This window comes from Tigriopus californicus, chromosome 4 (genome assembly GCF_007210705.1).
Source record: "Tigriopus californicus strain San Diego chromosome 4, Tcal_SD_v2.1, whole genome shotgun sequence".
Lineage (NCBI taxonomy): Eukaryota > Metazoa > Arthropoda > Copepoda > Harpacticoida > Harpacticidae > Tigriopus > Tigriopus californicus.
Genome location: NC_081443.1, coordinates 1,067,191 through 1,088,510, shown reverse-complemented (window position 1 = coordinate 1,088,510; position 21,320 = coordinate 1,067,191). Strand labels below are relative to the sequence as shown.

Below are 21,320 nucleotides of genomic sequence, written 5' to 3'. Positions count from 1 at the left end.
GCAAGGGCCTGGGGACGCCTAGGCCGCGGTGCAAGCCTGCGGCAGCTCGGTTGCAAGGGCCTCGAAAACAGTGCTAGATGAGATCTTAATTGGAATGGTACTCAGCCTTTAAGAAAAACAAAGATTCCGCACAACGAGATTCGAACTCAAGACAAATAAAATTCAACTTTCTCTCCCAGTCAGTATACTTTCTTGACCAATGGGTTTTGTTTCAGGAAGGGATGGGAACACAGACCATATAATGACTACCTTATATGATGTGTGGTTGACAACGTTTATACTTAAAGCAGTTGCATGTCGAAAAAGTGGCAGTTGGCCAAAGAGGGAAGATATGAAACGACCATAATCAAAGCTGTCAAATCCAGGCTGTCACACTCCAAAGTGGTGTTTTGTTTAGGGTATGTCGGACGTATGGCTGTCGGTTTGGTAGTTTGGCCCAGAGGCCGGCGGGACATTATCAGGTGGTAATGTTTTACCACAAGGATGGAGGGAGCGCATCCACCCACTTCCCACTCTTCTATCCGCGTCTCCTGCCTAGTACCTATTTTGGTACTTCTGGGATTCTGGGATGCAGTCCTCTCTTCCGCTCTCGCCTCACCCATCTAACCACGGTGGTGAAAATGTCCATCAAGTTTTGAGAGAAATACGCGATCCCCTCTTAGCATTTTATTATATTTTGCAAATGCATAAGAAGCACTTTTGACTTTATCGCTTTACTGAACTATTGCTCCCATTAAACATGTTTAGGCCTCAAAGTTAACAAGATTCATTTGGATATTTCTGCCAACCTTTAGTAAGGCTTTTCAAACACCATGTCAGTTGTCTGACTGGTGAGACAGGACGGGTAAGCCAGCAAGCGAGTGTCAGAGCAACTCAAAAGCATAAGGGAAAGACTCAGCCCAGGGTGGCCAAATACAAAGGGTAGATAAAGCATTTTAAAGGCTCTTCTGGGAAGTGTTGATTGGGCACAGATTGCTCCAATTCATATCATTTAGTTTATGTTCACTTTGAGGGGAGGGGTAGGAGTAATATAATGTAGGGGTGTTCTAATGCCAGAAGAAATCAATCAATTTTCTTCAGTTCTTGGAGAGTCCTGTACCCATTCATCTAACACATGGAAATTTGAAGCCAGGGCTGCTAGTGCCACCGCCTTTGGATTTCTCTAGGGCAAGCTGTCGTATCGTGTCAACAACAACAGCTCCCATTGTTGTGGAAGATTAGTCTCTCATGATCGGCTACATATAATATACGTACAATGGCGGACGAAGGAAAAAAGAAAACCTCCGGCTCCGAGGAATACGCCCAATCCGATGAAAAGGAAGAGACGGACATCAGCCAAGAAATGGAGGAAGAAGAAGAGGAGCCCGCCGGTTCGGACCCGGCGACAGCCAAATCCGGCGATGAGGAGGAGCAAGCGCTCAGCCAAGAAATGGACGAGGAGGACCCCCCTTTGCCAAGGGAGCGCCAGAAAAAAAGAGCACGATCCCACGAGACCGACCCCTCGCCGGAGGCGTCTCAGACGCCCGTCGCTCACCCGAAATCCGCCGCCCACCCGGCAGTCCAGCAGGACGCGAGATCCCAGATGGACGTAGAAATTCAGGAAATTGACGACGATGAAGTGCAAGAAGTGCCCAAAAATGAGGACGAGCAACGCCGAAGTTCCAATCGAAAGCGAGCCAAGGTCGATTATACGGACGATGGGTTCAAAAAGGCCGCCGAATCCTCAGCCAAGGCCTCCGAAGAGGAGGAGGATAATGAGGAGGAGGAGGACGACGACGACGACGATGATGATGACGATATCCAAGATGTCACGCCCACCCACCCTAATACCGGCCATCCCCCCAAGCCTGAAGTGGCTGGTTCCCACTCAACGCCGCCCAAATCCACTTCGGAAGACCTGATGGGATTGCCCGTGGAGCCCACGGGCTTGGAAGGTGCGGCTTTTCAAAGTCGGGTCCCGTTCGACAAGATGACCCAAGTGGAGGCGGCCTGTTTCCCCGACCTGGTCACACCCCTTCAGTCCCAGAAAATGTTCCTGAACATCCGCAATCGGGTGCTTCAGATGTGGTTGGTCAACCCTAAGATGCAACTCACGGGGGCCGAGGCCCTACGACGCCTGGAACCGCCTTGGAACTCAGACGAGGCCATGGTTTTGCGGGTGCACGCCTTCCTGGATCGACACGGCTACATCAACTTTGGGATCTACAAGCGCGTCAAGAATCTCGAGACCAAAAAGACGGGCAAAGTCATCGTCATTGGGGCGGGGATCGCTGGTTTGGCCGCGGCGCAACAGCTCAAATCCTTCGGCATGGATGTGGTAGTTTTGGAGGCGCGAGATCGAGTGGGTGGGCGGATTGGCACCTTTCGGAAAGGCCCGTATATCGCGGACTTGGGTGCCATGGTGGTGACGGGACTGGGTGGGAATCCCATCACGGTCCTGTCCCGTCAAATCAACATGGAACTGACCAAGATCTCGCAGAAGTGTCCGCTCTTTGAGTCCAATGGGAACACGGTTCCCAGGGATAAAGATGACATGGTGGAACGGGAGTTCAATCGATTATTGGAGGCCACCTCCTATCTGTCCCACACCCTGGATTTTAATTATTGTAACGGCAAGCCCGTGTCCTTGGGCCAAGCCATGGAGTGGGTGATCAAATTGCAGGACAAACACGTCAAAGAGAAGCAGATCAAGCATTGGCGCGAGTTCATCGCCCTACAGGACAAGCTCAAGACCAACCAGAGCAAGATCATCAGTCTGTACGAGACCATCGAGAAAGTGCAAAAGCAATTCAAAGAGTTTGAGTTCATGACGGATCGCGATGTCAGCCAAGAGTTCAGTTTCCGTTTGAAACGGCGCGAGTTGAACAACTCCCTGCAAAAGTTCGACACGCTCAAAGACGAGGAGGAGGTGCTCACCAATAAGTTGCAGGAGATGGAAGCTCAACCGCCCAGCGACGTGTATCTCTCGTCTCGGGATCGCCAAATCATCGATTGGCACTTTGCTAATCTCGAGTTCGCCAATGCCACACCCCTCACCAATCTGTCGCTGAAGCATTGGGACCAAGACGACGGGTTTGCCTTCACGGGAAGTCATCTTACCGTCCGGAACGGGTACTCGTGCGTGCCCGTGGCCCTCTCGGAAGGTCTGGACATTAAGCTGAACACCGGGGTCCGTCAAATTCGTTACAGCCAATCCGGAGTAGAGGTGTCCACTTCCAATGCTCGTAACCACACCAACCCCGTCACGTACAAGGCGGATGCCGTACTCTGTACCCTTCCCTTGGGCGTACTCAAGCAGTCGATTGCTCAGAATTCCCAAGGACTGCCAAATACGGTGGCTTTCAGCCCACCTTTGCCCGATTGGAAGGTCGAGTCCATCAAGCGTCTCGGGTATGGGAACCTGAACAAAGTCGTCCTGTGTTTCGACCGCATCTTCTGGGATCAGAACGAGAACCTCTTTGGTCACGTGGGCTCCACCACGGCCAGTCGAGGGGAGCTGTTCCTCTTCTGGAACCTCTACAAGGCCCCCGTCCTCTTGGCGCTCGTGGCGGGTGAAGCGGCGGCCATCATGGAGAACGTCTCCGATGACGTGATCGTCGGGCGTTGCGTCGCCGTGCTTAAGGGCATCTTCGGCAACACGGCCGTTCCGGTTCCAAAAGAAACCGTAGTGACTCGTTGGCGTGCTGACCCGTGGTCCCGCGGGTCCTACTCTTTCGTGTCCACAGGCTCGTCCGGGAACGACTACGACATCTTGGCCACACCCGTCATTCCGGGCAATCCAGGCAAGCAGAACGACATGATCAAGAACCCACCCCGTGTGTTCTTTGCCGGCGAGCACACCATCCGTAACTATCCAGCCACGGTTCATGGGGCCCTCTTGTCCGGACTGCGAGAGGCCGGCCGAATTGCCGATCAGTATTTGGGCTGCCCTTATGCCCCGCCCTCGGGAACGGGCGTGGTCACGGGCGACGTCTTTGGGAAATCCGACGCGGCCATAAGCTCATAAATGTATCAGTGTACAAAAAGCAAAATATCAAAAACAAATAAACGTTATCTTTTCTGTCTATTATAACATTGACCAATTTCTTTATATCGGCTTACATACTTGGGTTGCATAATGACAGACCCACAAATAGAATCGTCGCGATTATTAGCACGGACACTGACGATTGAAGTGCCCCAACCCCATTGCAAAAATCCTCTTGGCAATAGCAATAACGATCCGGATAATCGCCTCTCAAATCTCGGCATCCATCATATGTATCCCCCATGTCGCAGTCCCTGGTTTCATCTAGTCACATTAATCAACATGAGATTTAAAAAAAAAAACACTCTAGACTTGATTCTAAGCAAGCCTTACTCACAATAAGGATACTCTGAGTAATGCTCGATCTTGTTGCATTGAGTCATGCTCGGACAATCCTTGGTCATGAAGTCCTCCGGATGCTTACAATCTTTCCCATCCCCGGGTTCACAATAATAGCATTTAATAGCGTTCGCGCCTAAACATGAGAAAGAGTGATCCAAAAGGTGTTGACTCTATCAATGTCTCTGAAGATGACCTTACCTCCCACAAGCACGATAAATATCCAGATAAGAGCCACCTTCATGGTCGATGGTTTGTTCACAACTGGCATTGAGGACGTTTAGGTTTTAAGTTCGAGAAACCCGTTCTGTTCTATTCGCTTTTTAGTTTAACATGAACACAGTTTGAAGTGGGCAGCATTCGCTCATATGTTTGGCTCGCGTCATCTTGAATTTAATCGTTTCGTTTTCCCATTTAAACTTTGTGATACAAAAGCTGATCTAGATCATTCCACTCTTGCGGTTTCAAGGCGATTCCTAAGGCTTGGGCGGTTTTTGAGAAGTACTTGGGGTATGGTGCAAACAATAGAAGGTGCTCATCTTTCTTGAAGAAATGCGGAACTGCGAAGCGTGTCAAATGAATCATACAAGGAACGAGGCTTTCTTCACCCTTATTTAATCCGATTCGTTCCATGATCCATCGAGGAAGCACCTGAAAGTATTTGTAGCTTGTGATTACTTTTCACTCAACACAAAACATTTAAAGAGGAAAATGATGACAATTTGCCCAAAATAACGAGATGCATGTGGGATCTCAAAAAGCAGACGGACAAGACAAGGGACATGAAAGAGATTTCCATTTGCTCTTGATGAAAGTAATCGTTAAAAAATAGGCCAATAATACCTCATATTCTTAGAACAGTATGGCACAATAGAGATGCAAGAATTGTCCGAGAAATATGCAATGAAGTAAGCAAAAACTAGCAATGGGGAAAAAATAATTTGTCCGATTCCGGTACAGCCGAGAGGTCAAGGACTTGTCCACATTTGCTCTACGAAGTCTCGCTAGTTTTTTATTTTTACTTTTATTCATCTATCCCAACACCCCCGATCACTTGTGCGAACATATGGGCATTCTTGTGGCAACCCACCTGGATCGGATTATAAGGCGGAGATTGTTTATGGCTGACTTTGGTCATGACGCCCATGATCGAACGCGATCGGTAGCTAAAGCTGTGATCCCCGATGATGGGGGCCAAGAGATCGTTCATGTAGACTCGGAGAAACATGGACCGAATCTTGGAGGGTTGGATGGAAACTAGAGCAGCCGGTCCCAATCCGGATTTGGCAAGGCATTGGACATAAACCCGGATTTTCTCTGGGGGATCGATGCGTTTCTTTTTCAAGCTCTCCTTCCGACTGAGACTTGTCATGTTTCTTGAGATTATGGGCTGCAATAGAGAATCTCAGACGAGTTCAGCAGATGCCAATTTCGCCCAAGGGATCTATGAGCCTACTTCTTTATGCGTGCCGTGCTTTTCCGCGTTCCGATTGCCAATCAAGACAATGCTTTGCTCCACTAGGTCAGCCTGACCCTGTAATCTCGGGAAGTGATTAGTGAGGACATGGTAATTGTGGGTAAGACAAGTGGAGGCCTTTGCCGCGCGAAGTAATTTGAGGACGCGTTGTTGCGACTTTTCATTGGTGGCCATTAGGGCCACGCCACTGGTATGCCTGCAACAAGATTCCCAGTGCAACTTATGGGCGTTTTCTTGGACATTCGCAACATTTATAGGGCACACTTACTAGTTCTACTGCTGGATGTGCACCCTTTTAACTAGGCAATGACTGTGCGTCATCATTTATCAATGACTTAATTCGATCAAATTCAAAGTAATGTCATTCCATTTGATGATTAAGACTAGGTCCGGCCAAAATGTGCGGATAAAAATGTCTTTTAAATAACAACAAAATGACACCAACATTGTAGAGAAAACAAAATATTTATTAAAGGTTAATTTAGTTTAATATCAAACAAATTCAGAATGCAATTATGTAGGAACAGTTTTTTTTTTATCTTAACAGCGACGCGAAATGATTGAAATGGCAGAAAACAACAAAAATCCAACAACAACTTACATTTGCCTTTGATTTCACGCCCACATTGATTCTTTGGGATTTACTTATCATTTGATTTGAACTCAAGCCTGGCTATATTTTACCCGGATAAGTCACAACACGTGGGAAAAGGGGACAAAACTAAAACTAATGTTTTTCGTCTCTGACAACCCAATCAAATCTCCAGTCATGAGCTTTCAGATCTGATTAATGAAGACAGAAACTACACAAATACAACTGCCTCCTTTGTCAATGAAATCAATCAGGCATACATGAGGAAATGTCCGTCCATGTAGTAGGCGGCTGTTATCTTCCCCAAAGCTGACCGAATGTCACCAAGACTATCATGCAAGGCAGCAAAATTCCAATATTTTGCCTGATACAGCTGAAATGGCATAATACTTGCTACAAAGTCTAGAAAAATCTGAGCTATGCCCGTTTGGGCAAAATTCGCATCCGAAAAGATAAGGCCGACCCTAATTATGACCCTGAATGAACATGTCATGGTGGTGATTTTCTCAAGGAAGTTCGATGAAGCGAAAATGATGTCCCAAGTTCTGCTGGCTAACTTAATCAATGTTTTTAAGGCGTAATCCAATCCAACGTGATTCACCTTTCGGGGCATTTAATGGGAATTAGTCTGGCCAGACCCAATCGATCGGCCAAAGGCTGAGCCAAGGCTTCGACCGAGATGGGTCCGGACTTGGCCAACCCAGGGGGTTTGTTGAAGGCCACCACTCCATGAGGATCATCCTGGTCCGATTGGTAAATCACATCACCCGCCAATTGCGACACTAATCGGTCGGTGGATTGACCCGGACCCAAATGAAGATACAAAGCTTTTAAAGACGTAGGCCGCTTTTCCGAATCGAATTCAGAGTAATCTGCGGCAGAGTGAGACGAATGGGACGACAGCAGTCGTAACGGTAACCCCGCAGCCCATTTCACGGCTTGGACTGACGATGGAAGAAACGGACGTATCATCATCTTTTCAAAATCAATGACTTGTCACCTCATAGGTCCGAAAAAGTCATGCTTGTGTTTATTTACTTTGCTTAATATCAGTGCTGCCAGATGACTGGTGGGAAAAAAACGTAAGACAGGTGGATCACTTTTAAAATAGCAATATATGCAAAAGGACGCCCTTTGCAGCTAAATTTTACATTGAAATAGGTAAGAAAGTGTCAGTGCTGTATTTCTCAATGTGGTCTTGAATGCAAACCGCTCATAAAATAACCATTTTAGTTTTCAACTCTTCCTGCCTTTCCATCAGTTAGAGGTTTTTACCTTTAAATTTGATGCGATTGGTACTAACTTTGTCAACTATTGAAGAGTTATCCCAAATATACAAACAAATCATGGTGGGAGTGACATCAAAATCATACTTTCATCCTTTTCTATATTTCTGGTTGACATTGTGCCAAGAATATGCCTATTTCTCATGAGCTTTTGTAAAGCTTCAAGCAGGCACTAGCGTTTCCGGCCGGATGATAAGATAAAAAGCGCAAAAATCCCGTAAAGGCGTCCAATATGGCGGCACTGATTTGCACGGTTGAACTCAGGACAGCTGGGCTGGACAGGGTGACGGCTAAGCTCCGTTAATGACCAGAAGGCTGTCCATGATATCGTCCAGTAGTATTTATGTCCAGTTTCATGGGCCTGATTATGGCGTGACATGAGATCAATTAGGTCTTTCAAGTTATTTATCCTATCTAAAAATGTAGTTCCACCCATTGATCAACCATTTCCGTGGCCAACATAGCGGGCGTGGATGTTTTAGCGGCTTTAGCCCAGCAGGGCCGAAGGGCTATGTGGCCGTGAGTTACGCATGAGAAATATAAAAACACCCAATGATTCACGCGTTAGTCTTTTTCATTGGATGGACGCTGTCGCCAACGTCTTTTGAACATCCCGTGGCCAATTGTACCTGATCTCCATCCGGTCACTCTGAAATTGGCCAGACTTGGGCTCGAACCAACTCCAATAGACAGGACGACCCACCAGAAAAAGTTGACTCAAAAAGGATGAGGATGGAGGCAAGCAGGCATGGACGAGGACCGACAGGCCGATGAGCATTGAGGGAAAGTGCCGAACGCCAGCCGGGAGGCTCGCTTAGGACCACTAGATGGAGCCGCCCTGTCCCTCAGGCACCCTCACCACTCACTACTACTATGTCCAAATGAGCGAGCATCTCCGTCCAACTTGAACAGTGTTTTCCTATCAGTTCCTCTTCAATGGTGACCCCATCCATCATTTCCCACATTTGTCATTTCCTCCATGAATTGTTCATGGCATGCTCAGAGCTCTGTGCCACGCTTTGCCTCCACAGGGTGTTCGCCATGGATCTGCCATTTCCCTCCATGTTTTCGAATTTAGGCGCTATTTCGCTAGAATTATCTGGTCACACAGGCTGTTGAAACTGGACCTCTCCTCTGTGATTCAGAGAAGAGGTACGTACGTACGTACAGTCAGTGTAGTCGGTGGTGAAAGGCTCCTTTTCCGGGATATCAGTCCAAGGAACATGGACTCACAGTGAGTCCACAGGGTCAGGAACGCCTCCCGTCCCACCTCAGTGTGTCGTCAGGTCGTGACGAGTGCTCGGGGCCCGGATTCATCGACTCATTGCCCAGCCTTCTTTGACATTCTCTGCAGTTCCTGCCTGCATTGGCCTGTCTGCACGCTCGGGGCGGATCGGATCGACACCTCTTCACCCATCATCGAGTCCATAGATTCTCTCTCAATTCTCGACGGTTGAGGCCAGTGTGGCTGTCCCAGTCAACGCCTCAGTACGTACCACCCCCTTCAACATCCGTAGATTCCTAGGTCTATAGATCCACCCACAGACATTGGAGGCTATCATATTTTCAGACGAGACTATGGAAACCAATGGACAATCAATTGTATCTCTTGAGGGGGGTTTAAGGTTCAAAATTTTCATATGTCACCGAAGAAGACCCGCCCCCTAAGCGGCGGGTTGCATGTCGTTGGACACCTTAGGTCATATTAGCTTTTTTTTTTCTGGCTCGTCTACAATACTCTCACGGTTTCGATTCTAATAGTAGGGTTGAGTCTTGGCCGGTCACAGGAATGGCCATCGGTGGGACCTTGGCGCTGTAGCAGCTAAATGCAATGAGTTGAAGCGTCCATATTAAAAGTTTGAACCAATTTGGCCTCGGTCTTTGGTGTTAGAAATGGGGTCACGAGATGTTGCCCGCTTGATCAGACTTGAAGATACGCAGGACAGAAGAAAGTCAGTTTGTTCGTTCACAGGGACATATCACGTGCCCATGAGGAGGAAAACGCTCTCGATGAAGTGTACGTATTACGCCTTTTCCAATTGTTTCATTCACGCACTTAGCATTAAGTTTTGTGGTATCGTCTCGTCCTGGCCTGGCAGTCCTGAACAATCGTTGGTTAACTATTTCATGCACACTTTCATAAACTGGGGACAAGGTTGGGCCAAATATGTCCTGGCAGGTTCGCTGGCGTTAGATCTTTTCAACTGGCGACCTTGGTTCAACAAGGCGTTTGGTTTGATTAGCATCGTCATTGGTTTTTTTTTTTTTAATTCCCATAGTCTCTATGGCTTCGTTATCCAGTCACGCAAATAACGTTCAAAGTTGGATTATATTAAAATACTGATTTGGAGACTGATATACTGATATATTGTGAAATGGGTTCTGGCCCAGTTGTTTTGCTTTGGGTCCCGAACAACTCTGAGTCCCTTTTCACAATATAGTCATGAAATAAGAAATTTGCCCCTTACAAGTCCGTCACTACTATAACATTTAATCGTGAAGTGGGTCTTTCTTGAATTAACATTGTTAAAAGCTTATGGAGATTATTGCATAACTTATGGGTTCCTTGAGGCAGGTATTGGGCCTAAATTTGATCAATGTGCTTTACTTGCACCGATCTCTGGGTTGCATTTAGTGTTAATTTTAAATGAGATGCATGATTTGAAATATGCGTATAACATATCTCGAGAAATCCGTGGCTAATATTGAGGAGCGAGCAAATGCTCATTTCAATGTCTAATCGTCCGCCTCAGTGCCCTCTGTTCACTTTATTCACTTTCTTTGGAAATGCAACCTTTAAAAATGATCTTTTGGCCGTGCTGTTGTTCTGTAGTAAATCGAGTATATCTAAGACGCCCCTTTTTGTTTATAACATTTGTGGCGTTTGATTCTCCCGATGCAGTCGCGTCTTTTGGGGGCATTGGAAACTGACAATTGATAATTGAATTTATTTATTTTGGCAAAACGTTATACACTTCGGGACTGTAAGTATTTTTCAAGTTCAGAACATACGTTGCCTTTCGTATCAAAATTTAGATTAAAAGAAATGGTGTGCACACTCGCGGGTCTCAATCGAAAACAATAGAATCATGTTTTCCACATGCAGATTACGGGGGAATGAAAATGATTCATTTGAAATCCGATTCTACATCAATGCTTGAATATTTTAAAACTCATCAATTGTTTTAGAGTGAAATATGCGTTCTTTTTGCGTGATTCATCGCTACTTGATCCCACCGATCTTTCACATCAAAATCATAAACGGAAACGTACAAATAATCTCTTTTTTGGGATTACACTGTCCTTGAAATAAACTCCCGGCGCTTCTGTGATAGTGACAAATTTGGTCCATGCTTGCCAGAAATACCACCAACTTTGTCTCGTGGGGATAATTGGTCCGTCAATCCCTGAGATAGGCAGGATGATTGATTGAGAAGAATGTTGGGAGAGAGACCCTTGAAATCGGTGTCCCTTCCTTGTTGCCAGAATGAGTCGTGTTGTTTGTTGAAAGCGCAATTTATCGTCTTATCAAAAGTAGGAGAATCCAACTTCATAGAACCCGCGGAACCGTGATTATCATTTGCCAAGCAGTCACTTCTTATCGGCCATGGATGGCCGTGTTTTTGGATGAAAATTGACCGTTGAACTCAACAGAGGGTTCTTCCCTCGTTCGCGTTTGGCTCCCGCTTGCTCTAGAACATGGAGTGTCCAGAGTGAAGAGAGTTCTTGTGCATGTGAGAACATGACGCATGCAGGGTTACGAAGATGCTGGTGCTTGCCTGTGCATCATGTGGTGTTTGTATGAGTTGAATGGATTGCTGAGAACGAGTGAACTCTAGCGGTTGATTTCGAAGTCAGGCTTCTGAAATTTGCAATTTCGTGACATCATCAATGTTAACGTTGGCTGCTTGTCTATGCTCGAGCACATACGCACACAGGCGATTCTGAGATTCCCTGGGGCTATCTTTGGCTTACAAAGTAATTTGTTTAAACATTTGAAACATTCCTTGCTACAAGATATCTACTCAATGGCTGATAAAGGCATGCGATACAATTATCTGTGTCTTGCGTGTGGGCGACAGAAGCATGAGAACTCCAATCACTCCACTATCCGTGCACTCGAATATTACTGTGAAAAGCAACCTCCCCGATTGTTTTGGGTAAGAAATCATTAAACCCAGATGAAACACCTCACCCAAACTCATTCCCATACACGTTCATACCCAACATCCTGACCATGAAAGTTGATTCGCCGAACGGAAGTTTGGAAGAGGCGGATTGGCCAAGTTGTCATTCCTGATTCTTATCCATCCCCGCCCAATTCTGGTCGACGGGGAAGGCGCCCCTACCTTTTCCCAAGGAGAATAAGAGAGAGCAGGTTTTCGTAAGTTCATGATCGGGGCTCGAATGATAGCATTTGATATGGATTCCTCCAGCGAAAGAAGTGGTTGTTGGAATAGGTGTAGCACTCCAAAACGTGGCTAGAGGTTGGCTTGTTGAATTCGCAATTGCTCATCCATCTCGAGAAGAATTCCTACTCGGGGGTCCCTTGCTATCACATTCAAACTGTCGTCGTCCTAGACTTGGCCATTGCAGTGGTAGGAGTGGTTAGTCGTGTCAAGATGAAGGGTTGCAAACATCGTGTCACTCTCATATGTATCCACCTTCATTTCTTGAACAGATGATCGACAACAGACCCTCGCAGCGATCATCATCCCATCAGTTCGTGCTCCAACCTCTTGAGTGAGTTTGTGGAATCTGAGTTCTTGAGCTACGCAAATTCACTCTCAACACACCGGCAACATGAAGGGAATCTTTGGGAAATCCTCCAAGTCTCCCACCGAGATTGTGCGGAACATGAAAGAGGACCTGGTCGTCCTGGAAAAAGGCGGTGATGGCAAGAAACAGGAAAAGGTAAGTTTGACCGAACATTGCTTGGATACGTCCAATATTTCATGCGTCAGATGGAACTCGTCCATAATGCATAAATTGACCAATGGAGTTTTGAAAAGGGTCACTTTGGGATGAAGTGCTCGTATTTAAGTGAAAAGAGAATTTGAAGTCATGTCTCTTCCAGGCCCAAGAGGACCTCTCCAAGCAATTGATCAACATGAAGACTCTGTTGTTTGGCTCGGATTCCGAACAACAATCCGACATCATCCTGGCGCAACTCAGTCAAGAGATGTACAACTATGGTCTGTTGATCCTGTTGATCAGCAACCTTCATCGCATTGATTTCGAAGGCAAGAAGGATGCCGTACAGATCTTCAATAATGTTCTTCGACGGCAAATCGGCACTCGAACGCCCACCGTGGAATACATTTGCACGAAACCTGAGATCCTCTCCGCCCTTTGTCGTGGGTAGGTTAGATCATTTTGACGGCCACTACTTTGAAATGGAGTGATCTCCTTCAAAAGAACAAAGATACAGAGGGGTCAAAGGGAGAACCAAGCACGTAACATGAAATTTGAACGTGATTGGGATGAATGCAAATGCATTTTGGTGTCCCGGGGTCCGTTAAGGCCTTCAAAGCCGACAATTTTCATTGGAGTTTTTTGCCTTTCAGGTATGAGCAACAAGAGATTGCTCTAAATTGCGGCACCATGTTGAGAGAATGCGTACGATTCGAATCGTTGACCAAGATTCTCTTGAACTCTGAGCATTTCTACGATTTCTTTAAATATGTTGAGGTTTCCACCTTTGACATAGCATCCGATGCCTTTGCAACATTCAAGGTAATCTCATATACCGAAAACAAAAACACGATTTGCGTTCAAGCTATGAAGATATTGAAAATTATCTAATGTTCTACGGTTTTTGCCTTGGTTTCCAGGAATTATTGACCCGTCACAAAATGGTTGCGGCAGATTTCCTTGAAGCCAATTTTGACAAGGTGTTTAACAACTATCAGAAGTTGCTGCATTCCGACAACTATGTCACCCGTCGACAATCATTGAAGTTGCTCGGAGAGTTGCTCCTGGACAGGCATAATTTCTCTGTAAGAATGGATGCCTCTCATTAACGATGCACGATTTACTGGATGAGCTAATTTCTAGCTTTTAATTGTGTTTCTCAGGTGATGACGCGTTATATTTCCAATCCGGATAACTTGAAGCTTATGATGAACATGCTGAAAGAGAAATCCCGCAACATTCAATTTGAAGCCTTCCACGTTTTTAAGGTACGATCCACCGCTGTAAAACAAAAAAAAAGTTGATATTTTATGTTACATGCTCCGACAATTTCCGCATGATGTCAATTTCAGGTGTTTGTGGCCAATCCCAACAAACCCAAGCCCATTCTGGACATTCTGTTAAGAAATCAAGACAAATTAGTGGAGTTTCTCACGAAATTCCACACGGATCGGTCCGAAGACGACCAATTCAATGATGAGAAGGCCTATCTCATTAAGCAGATCAAGGACCTCAAACCTATTGCTGAATGAATAATAGAATAATCGTGCGGCCCACATAACATCCGACATTCAAACAAACATCCAACCAAACAAGCAGATCCCTACACAAAAATTCATCATCAACAGGTCATCAGGAATTGCGAAAGAAATACAAGCAGATAAAATTGTAATGTAGATGACGAGAGGTGATCGGATCCCTCCTAGTTTAAATAACATTAGCAGCAATTGTTGCATCGTTCTTTAGTTCAGACGGACCGCAAAACCCTCTCTTGTTTTTCTCCGCCCTCACAATTGTTTTACTCCACCTCTGGCGGGGTCCTTGAAATTGGGAACTTGGAATTGGATCAATTACCTTTGACTTCTTTGCCACAAGCTTCATTCCTTATCAAGCTATTCCTCATATTGGCATCCCACAACCCGATCGTCGTCGCTCCTTGACGTCAGTGAAAACTACATCTTCGACTAAAATAGTGCTTCAGGACATACAACTACGATTACATTAATTACGTACGAATAATGAATGCTATGTGCTGCGTGAATATTAGTTTCGCAACTACTATTCTGTTTCATTTGTCCCCTCTTCTCGTGCTCAAGAGGTGTGTTATCAATATATTTTAAGTTAAACAAGATGAAACCATAGGGCTACCCTTATTGAGATAGATGATCCAACTGATTTCCAAATGTAAGCAAATCTTAACACGCCTTATCATTGTTACTGAATGAGCCTACAACAAGATGATTTGTTTTCTTATGATTTGACTTTTTGCATAATGAACAGATATGGTCCAGAATACTCCCTAAAGAACGGGGCAAAATTGAAAATCTCGCACGCTTTAGAGAAACGAAATGTCATTAATGACGCAAATTCCCAATTAAGGGTCAAAGATCTGTTACTTACCAACTTTCATTAGTTTGGTTGTCATGAGGGACTCTGAAAAGAGAATTAAGCATTTTGACCATTTGGGGCAATTTTTAATATTCGAGTGTTTTTTAACATATTTCCAAAAAAAAAGACGACTTTTTTTCATTGAAACAGCTCGAATATTCGACTTTTTTGACATGTTTCATCAATGAACATCGATCCTGAAATCTGGCATTAATGTACTAAATTTGTAGCATTTTTATACTTGCAGGGGTCAACCATTTTTGGGGACGTTTGGAACAGGGGATTTTAAGCCCTGCCTACAATATTGTATTTTTCTGAACTCTCTGCACAACTTTGAAATAGCTTAGCTATGAAGAATACTTATTTGCTTAGTGCTTCGTTAATTTCTTTCTTGACAAAGTTTATTAGTTAGTAAAGTAAATAAAAATGCAAAATAGGAAAACCTTACTTTAAAAAAAAGGGGCAAAGTAATAAAACGGAGTGTACCAATAGGGGCAACATTCTCTGTAGCTGCTAATAAGTTGCCGAAAAAGATAATGAATGGAATAGAGGATTCACAGTAGATTAGTTTTCGTCCCTTGTGAGGAAGAAGGGAGGTGGAAAAAAAGTAGTTTAATCTAAACTTTTGGGAATTCAATTTAGCTTAAAACAACAAACTTGTGATTCAATGGAGCAATCAATATCTTGTGTGTTCTGCAGTGATAGAGAAGTGCAAAAATGATCATTAACTCGTAATGAAGCCCTCTTTTCATGCAATTTGCTTTTTAACACCAGTAAGACGTCTTTACAAAAGAACATCAAGTCGTAAATTAGGTTACAATGTAACATCATTTTGGCTCAACTCAAAAATTTACCTTAAGAACCTTATTTGAAAATATCTTTGAAATTATTTCAAAACCTCAAAAAAATTTTCAAAAAATTTTCAATAGGTCTTTTATGAAATATTTTGCTCTTTGTTAATTAAGTTTTATTCACACATTTCACTTTTGAATGGTATTTTTTTCGTAGCTTCTATTCATGATCATTCTTTTAGCTAAAGGGTTCCTATTTGGGTGAAATCAAATTCACATTTTACAATATACAATGCAAGAATCAATTTACCTGTATTGCCAAGTAACAAATTGTGGAGACATCGAAGGAAAAAGTCTTATTTAAGGTCGTCTCTTTTATTCAGGCGAGTATTCATAAAGTTGGACGTGATGTTTCAGTCTTCCGTCAAATTAAGGCCCGTAAAAACCTGTCGAAAATGTTTCATGAATGCCGTTTATTCATGATTAAAGTTACGAAATGCAGAAAATAAGAGCTCAAGCATCACAGAGTTTGGTCTTCAGTCTTGATCGGTCTGCCCATTGTCATTATTCTCGTTCCACTTGGAGGGTGAAGAGGCCGGGGACGGTGAGAGAGTTTCGTGGGGTGGTGCATCTTGTTGTCCAACTTCATCCACTGACTCTTTGATGATCTCGGCCAGGTTGGGCGAACTTATCGAGGACACTTTGGTCGGAGAGGCCTTTAAATTCACAGCTGTGCCTTTACAATTCCTTTCGTGGACCTCAATCCGATCGGGAAAAAACGTCCTTGAGCACTTGGAACATGCGACCAATTGCTGGACGTGTGCTTCCCAAATGGCGTCAAATGTTCCATCATAGGAGTTGTCGTCTGCAAAAGTTCAGATTTTTTTCGTTTGTTAAATAGGCATGCTCAATATTATCTCATTGCATAATTGTGAGCATCATCCCTCACCTGGGCTAGGATCAATGTAATAAGAATTGGTTCTCTTTTCTTCGAGCATTTCCTTCTCTTGTTTTTCCTTCAAGGCTTGTTGCTTCTTTTGGCACTGTGGTTCATGGAACCGAAATGAGTTTTTTCCAAATTGCCTCCCGCATATGGAACATGTGACGTGTGTTTGGGACTTGGATGAAGTCACTCCAGTGCTTCCGCTTGAAATGTTGCTGCTGGTACTGACGGTGTTATCGGAGTCATCCGTGAGAGAAACCTAAAACAAAAATGAACAATATGAACCTGTCCCTGTTCTCAATTGGCACTGAAATTTCACTGTTTCTTCGCCTCAATGATTTCAATACTTGATTTTGCTTTCATGTTAGAATAGAACAAGAAATTCGAACAAAACCACCGCTGATTCATAAAAAAAAGATATGGCATTGTTTCGTTGGAGCCTTACCCTATCCAAAGACCGTTGGTTGTGAAGTGCTTGAAGTGAATGTCCCGGATCTTCCAGACTTTTCAACGGCTTCTTCGGTGATCTAGATCTCTTGTCTGTTTTCCTGGTCCTGGCCTTATTAGGCTTGTCTTGCGAACCGTCGTCCGGTTTCAGTTGGTCTTCGAGTGAGGTGATCTTTTTAGGGGGAGAGTAAAGACGGATTGGGATCTTGGAACCCTCTGATCTGGAGGCCTCCAACGGCGGATGGGTGTGAAATCGCTCGGGCAGATCAGATCGGCCACAACTCCGGCAGGGTTCAGGTACTTTCTCATCTGGCTTGTCAATCTTTTTGGCATTCTTGGCCTTCATCTTGGCTTTCACTTTGAGAGCGGGATTTGGCAATTCAATGGTTGGCAAATCAACCTGCTTGATGACTGGCTTGTTAACGGTGGACGTCCTGGGCCTGTTGATATGAAGAGGAATCTTGGTTGATCGCCCGTAGATTTGATCCTGTCGGCTTCTGTATTCACTGATGGGTGAGGTGCGATTGCGGACTCGTCTTGAGGGGAGTCTGGGACCCTGAGGATCTCTTTTGAAACCCACGGGCGCCCATTTCTTCCTCATCACGGGGATTGGTCTTTGAGAAACCACGTTGTCGTTGCAGAGCTTGAGAGCGGCTAGAAACTGTTTTTTGGTCAAAGTCATGTCAATTTTATCCTTCAATGTCTCGTCCAGAATGGCTGGATGCATCAGAACGGCCGTCTTGGGCCTTTCGGCCCGCCAGACGGATTCTCGTCGTTTTCGGCGGACTCGTCTTTGCGATTGCTTCCGAGAAGGCCATGATTGGGTGAGGTCGTCACTGAGGTTGATCTCGATCTCCTCATCCAATGAGAGCCTCTTCAGAGGCTGCATGACTTGTTCCACGTGCCCGTCTCGCTCCGGACACCTGGCTAAGTGGAGCTCCAAGGACCTTGAGCCAAATTCCTTGTGGCAAAAGTCACACTCTTGAAAGGTGGGAGGTCTTGATGGAACTGATTTTCCCATCTGGGAGTTGTCATATTCGCTGTTCCATTTCAAATGTGCGTCGACACGCACAGACAATTAAAGAGGGAGCGTTTCATCCTGCCTGGCTTGGTTACTTGCCGGCACACACATTATGGAACAAGGCATGTGAGCCAATGTTCTTATTGTTCCACATTCACCAAAGACTTCCTGATTGCATTATTGCCCCCTCAATCAGAAGCATAAAAGTATAAGAGATTTCAATGGAATTGCACACCTGGAATTGAGCACGGCTGAGAATTTATTACAAACTAGAATGAGGACATTTGTTGGTATAAAACGGCACCTTTTATTTCAGATGACATGCACTGTGGCCAGTCCGAGTTTGGTAAATGCATGTATGCACTTCTCGGCTCAGGATTGACTGTAAAATTGCATGCTATGAGGGAAAAACTTTTTCTGACTGGGCAACTTGAAGATACCACAACTAGGAGGAGGGATTGAAAGGCGCTTTCGCTTCCACCAAGTGCAACTTGCAGTTTGCCAGTTTGGAACTAGAGACTCGGCCAAGGACATTTCCAACATGTTTACGCCATAATGATAACGTCATGGATTGGCTTGTCTCTTCTTAGCCTGAGCAATGAAAAGGAGCTCTCTGTTAACCTTTGCTATTGATGAAACGGGCTTCTACGTAAATGTCACCTGTTATCCAAGTGGGTTGAGAAATCGATGCCACTAGCCAAATGCCAAATATAAGTGAGGAGAGAAAATGCAATTTGCAATTCTTGGACATGGCTAGATTTGCGATCTCTTCCTTTAGTAACTCAAGTGCTTTTACCTCTCTATTGAGTTTATAACAGAGAACAAATAATTATGAGGATTTGAGTGCTGCGCTCTTTGATTGATTATTTACTGCTGAAAAATTGTTCTTTTTCTACAAAAAAAATCGCATCATACCAAAGTAAAAAAGCAAGGCCAAACCCAATCCTTTCTAGTTTTGGCGATTTGCAGGCGCTTTGTTTTAACATGGCCACTCCTTTTTTTTGCTTGTTCTTTTTGTCTGGATCTTATGGAACATGAAACATGCCATTGAACTTAAACAAGAACCAGGGAGAGGCGGAGTCAGGCAAATATGTCAGTGATTAGGGATTGATCATAAGAGGGTGAACAACCTTTGTTCCTCCTCCCCCTTCGTTTCTCATCCAAGAAGCGTGGCCTTTAAAGTTTCCAATACTTTTCTGACTCATGTGATACTTGGCACAAGCTTCATATTGATTTCATGAGTCATGAACGTAAAACGATATGCCTGTTCCCTTACCTTGAACGCTCGCCCACCAACAAGGTATCAACAGGTCCGAAAATTAAGGTTAAGAAAATCCCCAATATTGACGAATTTCGTTCCTCAACCCCAGGTAGTCTTTTGAAAACGTATTCACTTTTCACGTCCAGATGTACTGAAGCCAGCTCAGATTATCTCCATTCCATCGAAAAGTGATTGGGTGCTCACCATACTGGAGAGAAAGTTGAAACACGCACTCAATTTGGATCGGTTTGGCACAACCTGCAGAAGGTACCGACTGAAAACCAGAGAGAGAAAGAGAGCCTGATTACGTCGAAGAATTGAGGTTAGGGAGAAATTTCTTCGCCCGGCCAAGGCTTCACCGTCACTGGACTGAGCCTTGGTTCCGTCTGATAAAAAGGCCATAGTTGAAGAGAGCTGTCAACTCCGCCTCAGAAAAAGGTCTTGCACTCAATGTGTGCCAAAAAGATATGAAAACCTTTCAAGGTAAGTTTTCGTAGTCTAAGCATTTAACATCGTGATTGAGGTTGGTATATTGTACTTGTGCTGCTCCTCTCCAGGAAAGGTCGCTTCTGCCACGGAAAAGGTTATCTGGCCCGAGTTCCCTTAGCTAAATATCTTCGGCCGAGGTGGTTATTTTTTTCAATTCCCCATGGATCGCACAAACATATTTACCACTCGGATAGAGTTTCAAATGAAGATCTACAGTGTGTCTTTGAAACTTTTTTGTTATATTGGAAGGTATTTGTCAAAGAAAATACAGCTTTACACAGGGAAATATCTATTAAGCGTGTAGTACGAGTGAGGTAATGCCCTGTGGCCCAAGGTACGAGAAAGCAGGAAGAATTCCCTCGAGCCACGGGAAAGTTCAAGGGCAATACTGCATCGAGAAGGTGACGACGAGCCACCGAGCCACCGACAACTGTAGGTACTGTACAGAACCTTATTGTCTAATTATATATGCATAAGGTTTGATTCGCTTTCCTTCATTACCTCCCTCTAGCTCGGACGAAAAGTTGTCGTACATACAAGTTACGAATAGTAGACGAGGCCTTCCTTGCATTGATTTTGGGACAGGACTTCAATCGATCAAAGTGAATCAAGGCTGCCTTTTTACCATTGCTTTTTTCACTTCAGCAATGAATTGGTCCCGATATAACCATGGCTAAATTTGGAACTCCTTCCCAGTCCAATGAATCAATCATGTGTTCGGCATTGGATTTTTCGCATGCGGTCCTTGAACACAGACTGATTGTTTAAGGCTGTTGGCTTGCGCCATCACAAGAACTTTCCGCACTAAAAAGTCCATCTTGGCGTTGCGGTTGAAAGGGTAGAACAATAATGTGATGATGTCCAAATTACTTTTTCCCCCTGAAGACCCGCGTACATACTACGAGAACAAGCGTCTCGTTTTAATGATTATTTGACATGCCACTTCCATAACTAAGGGGAACACTTGCTACATTCACTCGCTGCAAAAGTGTATCTGTGGCACGATCGAGAACACAACAACAATATATATTTATTCATTGGCATTAGGTCGTGCAGTCTAAATGTCGATTAGAGGAGCAATATCCTTCTCATCCAACTCGGATAAAGGACCTGGGTGGGGCACAAAATGGAATTGATCTTGCAATTTCTCGTCCCTGCGGGTCCTTTCCCAGTGTTCCAAAATAAATGAGGACCACACTTTGGTCTCGTCCTCGACAGTCTTGGCGTCTAACAGACGCTTGGCGATGGCATTGGCGGATTCCCAAACCTCTTGACCATCGACCTGAAATAGAGAAAACGCAGATTTATCGTATGCATCACAGTCCTACTTTATCAGAGGAACCAA

The 21,320-nt window shown here is 44.6% G+C and overlaps 5 protein-coding genes across 7 annotated transcripts in view; 2 read left to right on the top strand and 3 right to left on the bottom strand.

Moving 5' to 3' along the window:
• The first annotated feature begins 1,184 nt into the window (after positions 1-1,184).
• Positions 1,185-4,291, top strand: LOC131879015 (lysine-specific histone demethylase 1A-like). Its single transcript, XM_059225207.1, has one exon. The coding sequence runs from the start codon at positions 1,256-1,258 to the stop codon at positions 4,004-4,006; it is 2,751 nt and encodes a 916-aa protein (XP_059081190.1). The 5' UTR covers positions 1,185-1,255; the 3' UTR covers positions 4,007-4,291.
• LOC131879016 (mitochondrial mRNA pseudouridine synthase RPUSD3-like) lies at positions 4,047-7,459 on the bottom strand. Its single transcript, XM_059225208.1, has 6 exons — positions 7,037-7,459; positions 5,823-6,039; positions 5,457-5,756; positions 4,568-5,017; positions 4,365-4,502; positions 4,047-4,291 (listed from the first exon to the last, which is right to left on the bottom strand). The coding sequence occupies exons 1-4, from the start codon at positions 7,408-7,410 to the stop codon at positions 4,781-4,783; spliced, it is 1,128 nt and encodes a 375-aa protein (XP_059081191.1). The 5' UTR covers positions 7,411-7,459; the 3' UTR covers positions 4,047-4,291; positions 4,365-4,502; positions 4,568-4,780.
• A 1,378-nt stretch (positions 7,460-8,837) lies between these two features.
• Positions 8,838-14,771, top strand: LOC131879234 (protein Mo25-like). 2 transcript variants are annotated; one of them, XM_059225495.1, is made up of 7 exons: positions 8,838-9,209; positions 12,403-12,635; positions 12,799-13,082; positions 13,289-13,457; positions 13,556-13,720; positions 13,799-13,903; positions 13,988-14,771. In XM_059225495.1, the coding sequence occupies exons 2-7, from the start codon at positions 12,525-12,527 to the stop codon at positions 14,165-14,167; spliced, it is 1,014 nt and encodes a 337-aa protein (XP_059081478.1). In that variant the 5' UTR covers positions 8,838-9,209; positions 12,403-12,524; the 3' UTR covers positions 14,168-14,771. The 2 variants fall into 2 exon arrangements, with proteins under 2 accessions (XP_059081478.1, XP_059081479.1); XM_059225496.1 differs by lacking the exon at positions 8,838-9,209 and adding an exon at positions 11,597-11,881.
• Positions 14,772-16,268: 1,497 nt separating this feature from the next.
• Positions 16,269-19,650, bottom strand: LOC131878761 (uncharacterized). 2 transcript variants are annotated; one of them, XM_059224873.1, is made up of 4 exons: positions 19,502-19,650; positions 17,203-18,460; positions 16,764-17,016; positions 16,269-16,679 (listed from the first exon to the last, which is right to left on the bottom strand). In XM_059224873.1, exons 2-4 carry the CDS (start codon positions 18,223-18,225, stop codon positions 16,351-16,353), a joined length of 1,605 nt encoding a protein of 534 aa, XP_059080856.1. In that variant the 5' UTR covers positions 18,226-18,460; positions 19,502-19,650; the 3' UTR covers positions 16,269-16,350. The 2 variants fall into 2 exon arrangements, with proteins under 2 accessions (XP_059080856.1, XP_059080855.1); XM_059224872.1 differs by having other exon boundaries at positions 18,530-19,644.
• A 1,335-nt stretch (positions 19,651-20,985) lies between these two features.
• Positions 20,986-21,320, bottom strand: part of LOC131878765 (uncharacterized) — a 4,805-nt gene continuing 4,470 nt past the window's right edge. Inside the window, exon 3 of the mRNA XM_059224876.1 lies at positions 20,986-21,257. Coding sequence (XP_059080859.1) covers positions 21,033-21,257 — 225 coding nt within the window. The 3' untranslated portion in view covers positions 20,986-21,032. The remainder of the gene's footprint in view (positions 21,258-21,320) is intronic.